Source organism: Mus musculus, chromosome 4 (assembly GCF_000001635.26).
Source record: "Mus musculus strain C57BL/6J chromosome 4, GRCm38.p6 C57BL/6J".
NCBI lineage: Eukaryota > Metazoa > Chordata > Mammalia > Rodentia > Muridae > Mus > Mus musculus.
This window is the reverse complement of record NC_000070.6, coordinates 43,919,846-43,934,573: the sequence shown is the minus strand read 5'-3', so window position 1 is coordinate 43,934,573 and position 14,728 is coordinate 43,919,846. Positions and strand designations below refer to the sequence as shown.

The window sequence follows — 14,728 nt, the reverse complement described above, 5'->3', positions numbered from 1 at the left end:
AGAACTCTCAGCTCCTCCTGCACCATGCCTGCCTGGATGCTGCCATGCTCCTGCCTTGACGATAGTGGACTGAACCTCTGAACCTGTAAGCCAGCCCCAATTAAATGTTGTCCTTTTTAAGACTTGCCTTGGTTATGGTGTTTGTTCACAGCAGAAAACCCTAACTAAGACAGAAGTTGGTACCAGGGCCTGGGGTATTGCTTTGACCATGCTTTTGTCTGGAAGAATGTGGATTTCAGGCTTTGGACTTGGAAAGCCATGGGATGCTTTAACTTGAGCTTAATGTGCCATCCTAGTAGGAATATGGAAGACTTCGTTACTGGAAGTGATTTGAACTGTGTAGACCTGGACCAAGAGGTTTCAGAGGAGAAGAATTTCAATATGTGGCCTAGAGCCTGTTTTTGTGGTATTTTGGTGAAGGCTGTGGCTTCCTTTGTCTGAAGAGTCTGCCTGAGGCTAAGGTGAAGAGATTCAGGTTAATTGCTTTGACAATTTGTTCTCTGGTTAAGTCTCTTGAACAGTATTTTGAACAAATGCAGCAAGCTTAGAAAGGAAAAATATAAAATATATGATTTGAATATTAAAGGGGCATCAGGAAGTGAAATGGAGTTGAATTCTGTGTTCTAGGCGATAACAGATTAAGGGAGTGGGACTTTGGAGCAAGAACCCTACCCAGTTAAATTTAGATCTAGGCATGGTGGTACAAACCTTTAATCCAGCATTTAGGAGATAGGGCTATGCAGATCTCTGAGTTCAGGTCCATCTACACAGCAAGTTACAGAAAAGCCAAGCTTAGGCAGAGAGGGAGTCAGAAAACAAAGCTGGTAATAAAATAAGGGGGGACATGTTTCAGCCCCATAAAATTAGCAAACGTGGCAGCTTCAGCCATGTGACTCAGGCTTTAGATTAAAAAATAGAAGGGACTTCTGGGACAATTGTTGTTGGTTAGCTGGAGCTAAGAAATTAGCTGTGATTAAGAAGAGACCAGCATCACTGAGGTGAAATCTTCTGGGAAGTGTTTTCTGAGAGCACAAAGAAGCTGTGTTCCAGAGACAGCCAAGGTTGTACTTCATGCTGCGGCTGTACTTGGTAATGTGTAAAGTCATCCAGGTGGTACTGGTTTTGAGGCATGAAGGTGACATGAAGAGCAGCTGAGGCTGGGCACTGTGAAAAGCCATAGAAGCCCACTGGTGGAGGTGTAGCCCCAGTTGCAGTTGACAGCCCAGGACTGAAGGAATTATGAAAAGGAGTTGAGGCTTGGCATCATGAAGAGAGCCTGTGAGAGGCTACTGGTGAAGCCTACTTGCAGCGGAAGACCCCAGCATATTGGAGATGCCAGTACCATGGGATGATCACCAAGAACAGCAGTGGCAGTGGAGTGGATCAACCTGAGCTTAGAGTGCTACAGAAGGCAGAGCTGGAGAAGTCATGTCAGCCCTCTGGAGGAGCCTAGAAGATCATGTGTGGATCCCAAATATTAAAAGAAGAAGCTGTAATATTGAAGGTGCCTTGGAGACCCCAAGATGTTCAAGATGCCAGAGCCATGGGATATCTGCTGAGGAAAGCTGCTAACAGGGAGTGGAACCAGCTCAGGAGAAAGAAGTTTGCAGTCAACAAAGATGAAAAAAGAGATGGAGATCTGAAGTCAGCTTTGACCACAAACAAATAGATGCAGAGTTGGAGTTTGCCCAGCTGGTTTCCTGTCTTGCTTTGGGGATTACAGTTAACTGATTGATACATCTCAGAGGAGGCTTTGAACTTTGGACTTTTAACATTGTTGATACTGCTCTAGACTATGGGGACTTTGGAAGTTGGACTAAATGTTCTTTTTAAAATTATGTTACGGCTAGGTATGGCCCCCACAGACTCATGTATTTGAACAAGCCTATGGGCATCAGGGAGTGGAATGTCCTGGTTTGAATATGCTTGGCCCATGGAGTGGCACTATTAGGAGGTGTGTCCTTGTTGGAGTAGGTGTGTCACTGTGGGCATGGGCTTTAAGACCCTCATTCTAGCTGCTTGGAAGTGAGTATTCTGCTAGCAGTCTTCAGATGAAGATGTAGAACTCTCAGCTTCTCCTGTACCATGCCTGCCTGGATGCTGCCATGTTCTTGCCTTGATGCTACTGGACTGAACCTCTGAACCTGTAAGCCAGTCCCAATTAAATGTTGTCCTTATAAGACTTGCCTTGGGCATGGTGTCTGTTCACAGCAGTGAAACCCTAACTAAGACAGAGATGTAAAAGCAAGTCAACTGTATTCAGGGTATCAGCCAATGACTCTCAGTTTTGCTTCTGTTGTATGGATGTGCTGGTTCATTTCTACCGTCAGCCTGACACAACCACGAATCATCTTGGAAGGGAAATTGTCTGTATCATGTTGGCCTGTGGCCATGTCTGTGGAGACCGTCTTGTCTCTGTGTGGACAGCAGCACTGTATGAGCTGGGCCCTGGATAGTGTCATCAGAGCAAGTCTGACAGCCACCCCTGTGTTCCTGCCATGGGTTGATGCTTTAGGCCCTGTGCTGGCTTCCCTGCTGAAGCAGGCTGTCACCCTACCCTTTTGAGAGCTGGGTTGTGCTCAGGCTGCTTTATCACAGCAGAGGAGAAACGGGAACCATGAACTCTGACAGGCAGGGGCTGACTCTTTGCCACTTTGTTACATAAGAAAACCTCACCTCTCACTCTGTGCCAGGGTTTCCAAAACAAAGATGCAATTTTCTGCACAAACTCCTTCATCAGGATAGAGCCCTGAGTCTGGGTGGAGACCTGCTCAAGTCTCAGAGGTGAAGATCCCAGGTCTAGAAACTGATCTAGGCCAGCTACATCTGCCTGGGGTTCCCACATGCAGAAGTCATCAAGGCTCTGTCATCTATCTGGCTTGGTGAGACGACAGAGAAGGGAGTCCAAAGCAGAATGACAGCAGCTAACTAAAGCTGCACTCTCAGAGTCCTCACATCTCTTTCCTACAGGAGTGCTCTAACAGCAGAACCATGGGTGACCAATAAGAAGGCATCCACTTCTCTCAGCGCCTTTGTGACCTGTCCTTTCCTTCCCCTCTGCCTCAGCCTTGTAGCACCCCTGGCAGACACTCTCCTGTCCTGCTCCTGTCCTGCTTTACCCCATGCCAGCTTTCCTCTCTAACTCCTGCTTTTCACAGATCTAGCTGAGTGTCCCATCTGGGACCCTCTGAGGCCCTTCCTACCCAGCGGCACTAACTGCTCTACGTCTACACTCCTAAGCGTGCAGCCAGGGAGCTCTGTGCAGCTCTTTCTCTCCGGACTTCACACTATTCAGAACTGGGGTCACTTTTTCCCTTGAGACATCTCAACATGTAGCACAGTATGACCTTGAACTCGCAATTCTCCCTTGCTCCAAGTGCTGGGATTACATACATGAGCCACTACGGCCAGCTAGACTACTTCTCAGCCCATTCATGCTTTCATCCTCTAGGATGCATAGTGGATACTCTATCTCGTCTTTGGCTGAAAAAAGAGAAGTCGCTCTTGGCCTACCTTTGGCTTTTGGGGCAGAGGTTAGGATTACAGGGATTCTTGGAGATACAAGGTCCAAACTCAAACTGATGGTCCTGGAGACCCACACAGCGAGCGATGCAGGCACTGGGGTAAGTGCGTCCATTCTGTGCACACACTGGGACAAACTGATCTGCGCAGTTACAGGGCAGACCTGAGGAGAGAAAACGGCTTCACATGAACACATCTACTCCTTCCTTATGTGCTGATAGAGACAAACCACTGACAAATCATATCAAGATAGAATCATATGTTAATTAACTCAGGAAAAAGACAAAACCAAGACAAACCTCTTCTACAACCCATGACACAGATCTATCTCAGCTCCTTTGGTTCTAGAGAGCTCTGAAAAGCTCTTTCTGCAGCACGGCATTCCTTTGTTCTTTTCATTGCTATTTAATAGGTGTCTCCAGACCCAGGCAGAAAGAGGGTTGTAGGTAGGATCAACAAAGCTGTTTTCTTCTGACCTAGCAAATCAAACTTAGAAATCAGATCACTCAAGTCTAGCTTGGGGGTTTCCTGAACCTTGTTTGTGGGAGCCTGTGCAAATCGGCGGATGAGGAGAGCTGCCTAAGAACGTACATAATGAGAAACAAAGCTAGAACGCCATGGACACCGTACTCTCAGGTGGGACACTGATGGACTATGAGCATCTGCAGTTCAGGCAGGGCCTGCAGTGCCTGGGAGAGAACAAGTGCAGAGAAGGATGGCCCAAGGCCCCGGCTACCTGTGAAGGTGCGGCGGTCGTCGTCTGAACTGTGCTCACTGAGGCACAGGCGGGTGGAACACACTAAATTACCCGCAAAACAAGAACAGACATTGCAGTCAATAGTAAAGGATGTTCCGTGGCCTGAAAGAAAGAAAACGTCAGTTACATTACATACCGAGACACAGACCACAGGGCTGTGAGATGGCTCAGTGGGTAGATGCTTGCAGACTCTGCCCACCTGAATCCAATCCCCAAGGCCTACCTGGAAGAGGAGGAATTAATCAAGTCCTCCACGTTGTTTCTGATATCCATAGATGTGTTGTGGCGCGCACACACATTACACACACACTCACAAGCACAAAACCAACATCAATTAAAATTTAATTGTTTGAAAGTTGATTTTGAAAATATAAAAGTCTGAAATTTAAAAACTCTATTACTCTTGTGTGTGCATGCACACGCGTGGGTACATATGCACCACAGTGTGCACGTGCAGGTCAGAGGACAACTTTTCAGAGCTGGTTTTCACTTCCATGGTAGGGTCTGGGAGCACACTCAGGTCAGGTTTGTGCAGCAAGCAAGCCTCACCAAGGCTGGGATTGCAAGTGTGTACCACCATACCCAGCATCTTCATATGGGTTATGGGGACTCAAGTTTAGGTTGTTGCAAAATGCTTTGCCACATGAGCCATCCCCCAAGTCCCTAAAAAGTTTTACAGCATCAATTCTTAAAATACAACTTATAAATACATAAACTAGGGGCCTAAATCTAAGGTATTTATTTTGAGACAAAGTCTCATTATGTAGCACTGGCTGTCCTGGAGCTTGCTACGTAGACCAGGCTGGCCTCAAATGACAAAGCTCTCATGTCTGAAATGCAGCAGTCCACTCTTAGAAACTCATCATCATAGATGGCACACCCCATCCAAATCTCCCTATATATCTCATATATCCTATATGGTCTGGGGCGCGCTCTGTCCCCCAGGGAGGGTGACACTCAGCCTTCCTCATTCTGGGGTCATGGGCCTGAGCTCCAGTGCCTGGCGCAGTGACTCTATGAGAATCAATTGTGATATAGGGATACTGTGGTGGTTTGCATATGCTCAGCCCAGGGAACGGTACTATTAGAGAGTGTGGCCTTGCTGGAGTAGGTGTGCCACTGTGGGCATGGGCTTTAATATACTTGTCCTAGTTGCCTGAAAGTCAGTCTAGAGGCCTGCAGATGAAGATGTAGAACTCTCAGCTCCTCCTGCACCATGCCTGCCTGGATGCTGCCATGCTCCCACCTTGATGATAATGGACTGACCCTCTGAACTCATAAGCCAGCCCTAATTAAATGTTGTCCTTGTAAGACTTGCCTTGGTCATGGTGTCTGTTCACAGCAGTGAAACCCTAACTAAGAGAGGTAGTAATAATAACAATACCTACACAAGGAGGGACTCAGATGACTAAGAGATAATGTGAGGTAATGTGCCTGGCACACAGTCAGAGCTCACGGAGATTAACACTCAGGCCCTTCTCGGGAGGCTTCCAAAAGGGCACTTTACAAGTCCTAGTACTCCCTGGTTGTGGTGGTGCCTGACTGTAATCCTATCACTCAGAAGACAGAGGCAGGAGGATTATTGCACATTCAAAGTCAACCTGGGCTATGTAGTGAGCTACAGGCCATCACAAGATCTGACTTAAAACAAAACATTTCCAACCCCCCCCCCCCTCAGCATTCTGTAAAGATTAGAAAGTACTGTCCTGGAATATAGGATGTGTAGATTGTACTCTTCAGCAAGAACTCATCTAGTACTCTTTGTGCAAAGTGAAGACAACCACGTTCACAGCGTGCTAAGACCAAACACTAGTATCCTCGAGACTCACTTTTTCTTTTTCCTCCGACAATACAAGACTTCTGGAGGTCGATACAGTGCATTTCCATACAGTTTTCCAAGAGGCCACTTTGTCCACAGGAACAGATCTTGTAGCAACCAACTTCCCCTGCAGAGGACGGCACCTGGATCAGTGTCCCCTGGCGGACGATGAAGTCAGAAGCTTCTCCCAATTTGCAGCCTGTACAGAATACAGACAAGAACAGGACGATGAACTGATAATATCGTCCTATGACAATGAATCACATTAGACATACTTCATGCTAATAAAGTCTTCCAGGACTGTGTAGCTGTTAAAGATTGTAAGAGTATGTTACAGAGTTGGAGAGACGGCTCAGCAGTTAGGAGCACTGGCTGCTCTGCCAGAGGACCCAGGTTCATTACTCAGCAACAATGTGGTGGCTCACAACCTTTATTGCTCCAGTAGACCTGACACCCTCTTGTGGCCTCTGTGGGCACTACACTCACATGGTATGCATATATAGTTGCAGGTAAAACACTAAAATACATGTTTTTAAAAAAGGTTATGTTATAGAACTTTTACCAATATAAGAAATTGATTTTGCTCACTGGCCAAAAGGTATAACCTCTCAAATGAAAATTCCATGTCTTACGCGTGATTAAGGACACATACCCCAAATAATTTAGTACAAAACTACTATGACGATACATAGCTTTGGCCAAGTACAGAAATATACACCTGTACTTCCAGAACTGGAAAGCTGAGGCAGGAAGATGGCTTGGGCTACTATGTAGTGAGACCTTATCAAAAAATAAACAATCAGAGGCTGGAGAGATGGTTCAGTGGTTAAGAGCAATGACTGTTCTTCCAGATATAGGCTGTCAGCATCTTTATTCAACCAGTAGTTTTAAACTAAGGAGCAAGGTTACACAGCATCACTTGGTGTACATGAGGACTTCCTCATCCCTGGGGGCCACCAGACCCTGGGAGCCAGTATTGAGCATTACAATACCTAGCAAGAGATTAAATCTCAACATATGTGTCTTTGTTTGCATAAATATACTTTTTTTGTGTGTGTGGAAAACCCTTAAACATTACATAAAAAGATAGCACAGAAAATGTCCTTGTAGCCCGGGTAAAGACCCCTCCTCTAAGGAAGTGCCAGCACATGCCCCATGTGCATACGGCACTCACAGTGCCATCTCTTACCTTGAACACAGGAGTATGGAAGGCAGGGATCTGCAGACGGACACCCCTTCCGGTTCACTTCACAGAGCTCGTTGGCTGGGCAGGGGTTTGGGTTACAGGGGTGAGTCACTTCTTCTATGATGTTTCCTAAAGCACTTGGCCCTGAAAAGCCCAAAACTGATCAGTGTAATCAATCTAAAAGAGTAGCGCATCTTTAAGTTACCCGGATCATCATGACTGGAAGAGATGGAGAGCTCACAGGCAGAAAGTAAGGCCTGAGTCTAACCAGCCCTAACTAAACATTTGGATTTCTTCATTTGTCAGCTTATCACAATGTACCCAACCATTCACTTACTAATGGGGACCTACAATACAGTTGGCAGGACCTGGGTACTAGATACACTAATGAACAAAACAGACAAGCTAACATGGAGTTCCTATCTGGAAGAGAATAAGATCAACTCAGATAACTTCAGTGGCCAGCAGTTCAGAGATGGGACTTGCCTGGGCTATGGTGATCAAATACATGTTTATGTGTTGAATAATAAATGGCCATCTGTTATGGAGACCCACAACACAGTCATATCTACCTTCCAACATCCTGCCAAGGGAGAGCAGCATTGCAAGCACATGTGGTATTTAAGGAGAGTGCTGCTGTTCATGCTGGAGTGTTGTCTCGTTTCCTTCCTGCTGAAATCATTTTCTCCAACACACACTGCTGTAGGCTGCTAGCATTGTGAATTAGCAGAGACAGAGGCTGCGGGAGCCTTCTCGCTCAGCCCCATCACTCTGGGCAGTCTTACCTAGAACTTGGGAGGGGATCTTCCCAAGGTCACAGGGGCAAAAGCTAGGGCATGTTCCATAGTCTCTATCCTGAGAGCCCAACAGATACTGCCTGTTATACACTCACCACCCTTTCTTCTCTATTTGTTTAGTAGATCCTGTTTTTATTCAAGGTGGTCATAAACCCAAAGCTAAAAAGACAACCCTTCCAAGTTTTCCATACACTTATAAGCATCCCCTGAGATTATAATAGAAGGTTCTTCACCTCCCTTTTGCCAACTAGAGTGAGTTGGATAAAGTGCCAGCATCCTTGGCAGGCCAGCGAAGTGCAGGGAACAGAGTGAGTGCAGGAAGGCTGAGAAGCCTGCATTCCTGATGCTGCACCACCATAAACATCCTGGCCTACTTGCTCTGAGTCTTCCTGTGCTTCTAACTGCTCTGTTATTGGCAGTTGGGCTTAATCCTAACTGGAAAAGCAGCAAGTAGGCTTTTCTGTTGGCCAGATAGTTTATGGCACTGGCGCCCCCTGGTGGCGGCCCAAACACTTAAGGGCATGGCCTCACTGGTCTCACTGCTAAGGAGCTCTTTGTGCAATTCCTCCCTCAAGGAGGTACCAACCTACTGCTGTAGCTCTTGGCAGAAGTGTCTGTCAGGAAGAAACTCAAGTAGTAAGACAAGTTCCACTTCCCTGTGCGAGCCCAGGGGAGAGCTCTTTCTTCCCTTCTCTATTTGGTAAGTGTAATCCAGGCCTGCTCATGTTCTGATATATGGATGACAAGAGCTGACAGTTTCCTAGGGGGAATTCCACGTTCTGGTCACATCATGACTTCTGATGACATTGTCTTCCGCTTCCATCTTTACAGTTCCTGACTGGCAAATAGTTCATCTTTCCTCCGAAAGATAAACTACAGCTTCTGCTTACTCATTTTAAGATAGCAATGACAACTTGACAGGGTCTAGTCACTTAGGGGACAAAATTCTGGACCCTCAGGGGAGAGATTAGCCCTACCCTATTGGATGGCACCGTTCCATTAGTTAGGGGCCTGGACTGAAGAAGGGAGCTGAGCACAGCCTCTGCCTCCGAACGCCTGATGATCCTGCTTCCCAGTCCTGTTGCCATGGTTGCCCCTGTACCCTTGAACTGTGAGCCAAGTAAACCCTTCCTCCCTTTAAACACTTTTGTTGGGTGTTTCTTGCCACAGCAACAGAAACATAACGAATGCAGATGGTATCTTCAAACAATAGTTCCTCATCCTAGGCAAAGAACAAGAGCAGAGACCATGAGAGAAGCCCTTGAGCTCTAAACTCAAACCCACGCAGTCCTTACTGAGGTACGTGTCCAGAGGGATACAGCTCTCCAGGTCATCTGCAGGGGACAGAAACTCACAGATACTTTCAGCTGTGTGTTCTTCAGGGAATTTATTCTGGTCTCCACATTTCTTGAGAATCTCTACACAATCTGATCTTGAAAGAAAAAAGAACATTTTGTATTCATGGTTCTGTCTCACGTTGTCTGGTCAAAGCTGTGTTTCTTAAACCTCTCAGAAGCGTCCATTACCTGCTGAGCTTTCCCAGCAGTCACAGGGACTTCCAGCTACACAGTAAACTTCCAGCTACAAAGCCTAACTTCCTGTAATCTGAGACTTACATTTATTGCTCCAAGCATGGTGTCGCGTCTACCCCCTTTAAAAGGAACTTGAGCTGGCCAGTCTGCTTTGCAAACTGTAAGCCATTTTCAAGGCCCGAGGCGGTTGCCTCTGCTCTCCTTCCTTTCCTCCCTTTCTCATCTTAAGATCTTTTAGTTATCACTGTGGTGTTTGGCTTATAATAACCAGAGAGTTTCCAACATTTTTTTTTTTTTTTTAGTTTAGGGCTGGAAAGCTGGGCACATAGTTAAAAGCACTTGATGCTCTTGCAGAGGACATGGGTTTAGTTTTTAGTATCTACATGGTGGCTGAAAACCATCTGTAACCCCAGTTCTAGGGGTCTTCTGACCTCCGTGGGTACCAGGCAAGCATGTGGTGCATGCATACATGTAGACATAAGACACACACGTCTTTCCTAGTTTTTCTTAGTTTTGAGGAAGGCTTGGCTCCTTAGCTGAAGGAAACCTTCATGAGCACATCCTTCCCATGTGTGACCTCTGACTTATTATCACATAGTTAGACCTCAACCTCTCCCTTATTCAGCTCATTCTTGAGTCATGTCAGAAAACTCATTAAAAGCCAGGCATGACAGCTCATACCTGTCATCTCTGCTCAGGAGGCTGAGGCAGGAGGATTGCTATGAGGTCAAGGCCAGCCTGACTATAGATAGAGTAAGGCAGGAAGACTCCAAAATCAAAATTAAACCAAATAAGAAAAGTTAAAAAATGATCTGGACGGTAATTAATCTGAACTGAGCAGCACTGAGCCGCACACCAAGGGTTTAGGGCTTGGTGTGGACTTGGTCTTGGAAAAGCAGACGCCTGGAGAGCAGCAGAGGGCTGTGCAGTGAGGGTCTGCTTCTCCCACCAGGTACTTGTCTGACATCTCCTAAGTAAACCATTCAGCACTGTTTCCTAAGAGCAGGACCCGAAGACTGGCCACTGACTCCCACTGGGTGATGATAATAAAGACAGAGTGGCAGCTGAGAGGACAAGCAAGGAGGAGAAGGCGACGGCACAGAAAGAATCCCTAAGTCAAGTGGAGTGCCAGTCGGGAACACAACTACAGCCACAGATGGGCTAGAGATGGTACAGTGAGCTGACATGCCGCCCACCAAGCCTGAAGAACAGCTTAAGCCCGATCCCTGAAAACCACCACACAGTCAGAGGTGGCACACCTTCACCCACAGCCTCCCTTCCTAAATGTATGAGAAGAGGGCCGCAAGATGGCTTGTTGGAAAAGGTGCCTGCTGTGAAGGCTGATAACCTGAATTCAATCTGGGATGCACTGAACACACACACCCACACTCACACCCACACTCACACCCACACCCACACTCACACTACGGCCCAAGTTGTCCTTTGATGTCCACATGTGTACACATGGACACATTTTTACACAGTTGGACCAATAAACACTTAATAAATGATAGATAGATAGACAGATAGATAAATAGATAGACAGACAGACAGATAGATGTAATAAACAGTTTTAAAGTATAAAACCATAGTTGTGCACTGAAGGTATTTAGAAACTGCTTCTTGAACTAGATTCCATAATAAAGTACACATGAAGTTTGATGGGAATTTGCACTAAGGATAAATTAGTATCAGCCACAGGAATGTGGGAAGACTCCATGAGAATGTCTGGTATCTGACAAGAGCGAAGAAGGGCAGGCTTCAGGCAAGAAGATGGGGAGCATCCTTCAAGCAGAGAAGGAGAAAGTGTGAAAGCACTGTGTGTGTGTGTGTGGGGGGGGGGCTCAGGCAAAGGGCAGAGGTTCTAAAGAGAGGCTGGGCTAGCGATGAGGGGAGGTCTGAGCCCACAGGCCTCCCCGAGGCAGGAATGACTTACTTGCAGATAATACTGCCTCGGGATTTGCTATGGCACGGCTTGATCTGCAGGGAGCAGGCCACGGCCTTCCACATCTCTGGCTGGCAGGTCTTGATGTCTAGGACAGGGATGCTGATGAAGGGCATCTTGATGCTCCCCTTCTCCCACAGCTTCATGTCACTCATGGCCCCCTGGTCAGACTGAGCCGTGCAGCTCCTGAACAGTTCTGTTGGCCTTAAGAAAGAACCAGAAGGAATGGAGACAAATTATTTCTTGGATAGACAATGGATAAATAAACTCTTGATTCATCCACACATCAGGAAAATCTGATTTTCTTAAAGAGAGAGCGCATAAGACCCACCATAGGCTTTCAGCTTCAAGCGGTCGAAGACAACAGGGCGGTAACATCAGGACACTGCATGTTTTTAAAGTTGATTTATTCTTATATGTAAGTACACTGTAACTGTCTATAGACACACCAGAAGAGGGCGTCGCATCTCATTAAGCATGGTTGTGAGCCACCATGTGGTTGCTGGGATTTGAACTTAGGACCTTCAGAAGAGCAGTCAGTGCTCTTACCCACTGAGCCATATGACTGCATGTTTTAATTTAGCACAGGTTCTTATGAAGCAGGTTAAAACTTCAAAGTCCTTTGGACAGGACTAACATCCCCATACCATTTCACTTTATTTCACAAAATAAATGAGTCTGTGTCTTTAAAACAGAGGTATAACCAGGTGGTAGTGGTACATGCCTTTAACCTCAGCCCTGGGGGCGTGGGGGGTGGAGGAAGGGGGGTGAGAAATGGATCTTTGAGGTCATCCTTGCTTACAGAATTGGTTCCAGGACAGCTATAGTTACATAAAGAAACCCTGTCTTGAAAACCAAAAACCAAAACCAAAGAAACAAAAAGGCAAGCAGACAAAACTGATGTATAATGAAAAAAAAATGTACAGACTATGAGTTGGATGTGATCTGACACATGCTTAGCTCACAGAAAGGCATAAATCAATAATGAACATTGCCATCACACCAAATGGTACCTGTGCCCTGAAATCACCATATGATCTACAGTCTTCAGACACAGTGCATCACAAACTATTTTAGCCTGTTCTAGAATGTCATATAAATGAAATAATTTTATTTCATAAATGGGGGCCTGGAATAGTCACTAAAACATAATCTTTTTGATATTTACCCATGTTGTTCTATATGTAAGCATTTTATTCTTTTTTTTTGCTGGGAGTCAGCCATGTTGAGGGTCAGGTGCTGAGGTGGGACACAATGACAAATGAAGGCCAAGGTCTGATGACCTCTGGCCTTATAACTCTCATACTGTTCTGAGGACCAGAAGTTGATAGCTTCTGGCAATTTAACTGTTCTAGGGTCAAGAGCTGATGACTTTTGGCAATTTCATAGAGAAAAGAAAAGAAAAGAAAAGAAAAGAAAAGAAAAAAGAGAAGAAAAGGAAAGAAAGTCAGGTACACACACACACACACACACACACACACACACACACACACACACTGGCTGGGCCTGACCATTTGACACACACACTGGCTGGGCCTGACCACTTGTTTCATCAATTTCACAAGTGCACATGCATCCTTATATATGTGTACACATATACCTACATAAGTATGCATGCACATACATATAGACAGACATATACACACATTTGGTGGATAGAGCAGAGCCCAACAGCACACTTTATATTTTCTCTCAGCTTTTTTATGCCTTCTTAGACAAAAGTTCTTTATAAAATTACACAAAAGGGGAGTCACAGAAGGATGTTGATTTTCATAAGTTCAAAGCAACAGTTTCACATGACCTTGCTTTATCAATCTGTACACCCGTGGCTTCATCCATGGATCAGGAATCATTAGGCTATGTAATAGTGGCAGGAAAGGAATATCCACAGTGAGAAGCAATCCTAGAACAAAGTCTCTGGGGCTGTGCCTCTCCAGAGCACACTCATTGCAACCATGCTATACTATGGGCCATCTCCAGAAAACTCGATTGCAATAGCCTTTCCCAGATGGCTTCTGTCACATTTTATTGTTAGATATTATCTATTAATAAATGTTATCTTTTGTGAGATGCTCCTTTCTGTCCCTCTTTTAGAAGTTGAGGGGCTGGAGAGATAGCTCTCAATGGTTATGAGAACTGGCTGATCTCACAGAGATCCCAGGTTCAGTTTCCAGCACCCATGTGGTGTCTCAAAGCCATCTGTAACTTCAGGTCCAGGGGATCTGACTCCCTCTTCTGGCCTCTGAGGGCACTGCATGTATGTGGTACTCAGATACACACAGGCCAAATATTCATACATACAAAATAAATCTTTAAAAAAGTTGAAACTTTGATTATTGAGGAGTTGCAGGGGTTCTTCACGCATTATAGATGTGTCCTTTGTCAGATGTATGTGAGATAGATATTTTCTGCTAGGTTATGGTTTATCCTTTTACTGTCTGGTAGTATCTTTTGATGAGGAAAAAAAAATAACTAAGTTTATATAAAACACTACTTTAAAGCCAGACATGGTGGCGTGAACCCTGTACTTGGGAGGTAGAGGCTGAGGCTGAGGAGTTCAAGGACAGATTCAGATTTATAGCTTGTTTGAGGTCAGCATGGACTACATGGGACCTTGTCTCAAATAAAGACAAAAGTGTACTGGAGTTTAACTACATACATTATAATGTACAGATTGAGAGTTTAGCTCAACAATGTTTGAAGACTGTATCCAGCTATGCAATTAAAACCTCTACACAAGCTGGGTGCGGAAGTGGTGCATGCCTCAAATCCCAGCATTCCGGAGGCAGAGACAGGGGGATTTCTGTGAGTCTGAGACCAGCCTAGTCTACATAGTGAGCTTCAGAAGAACCAGAGCTTCACAGCGAGGTCACCCCCAAAACAAAACTCGAACCCTGTACACGATCGAGAACACTTCCACACCCCGCAGTTCCCTGATGCCCCTGGGCTTCTGGAGCTTAGCCTCAGATTACTCTTGCGTATGTCCTCAGGCGTCACACCCCTGGAAGCACAGAGGACACTGGGCTTCTGTGGCTGGATGTGCCCACTCATACTTGGGCACCTCAGGAGTTTGCTTTTTTTCTGTATACTCTTCCACGGTTTGGAGCACCATGGTATGTTATGTTGTTTTTCCTCACTCTCCCGATGGATGTTTTGGGGTCCCCTCCTAA

General features: G+C 45.7%; 1 protein-coding gene across 2 annotated transcripts in view; it reads right to left on the bottom strand.

Annotated features, from left to right (window-relative positions):
- Reck (reversion-inducing-cysteine-rich protein with kazal motifs) overlaps window positions 1-14,728 on the bottom strand; it is a 69,286-nt gene that overhangs the window by 10,233 nt on the left and 44,325 nt on the right. For both annotated transcript variants that reach the window (XM_030253674.1, NM_016678.2), the window contains 6 exons: window positions 11,550-11,762; window positions 9,377-9,513; window positions 7,288-7,428; window positions 6,109-6,297; window positions 4,259-4,381; window positions 3,514-3,685 (listed from right to left, as the gene is read on the bottom strand). In XM_030253674.1, the coding sequence (XP_030109534.1) occupies window positions 3,514-3,685; window positions 4,259-4,381; window positions 6,109-6,297; window positions 7,288-7,428; window positions 9,377-9,513; window positions 11,550-11,762 (975 nt within the window). The remainder of the gene's footprint in view (window positions 1-3,513; window positions 3,686-4,258; window positions 4,382-6,108; window positions 6,298-7,287; window positions 7,429-9,376; window positions 9,514-11,549; window positions 11,763-14,728) is intronic.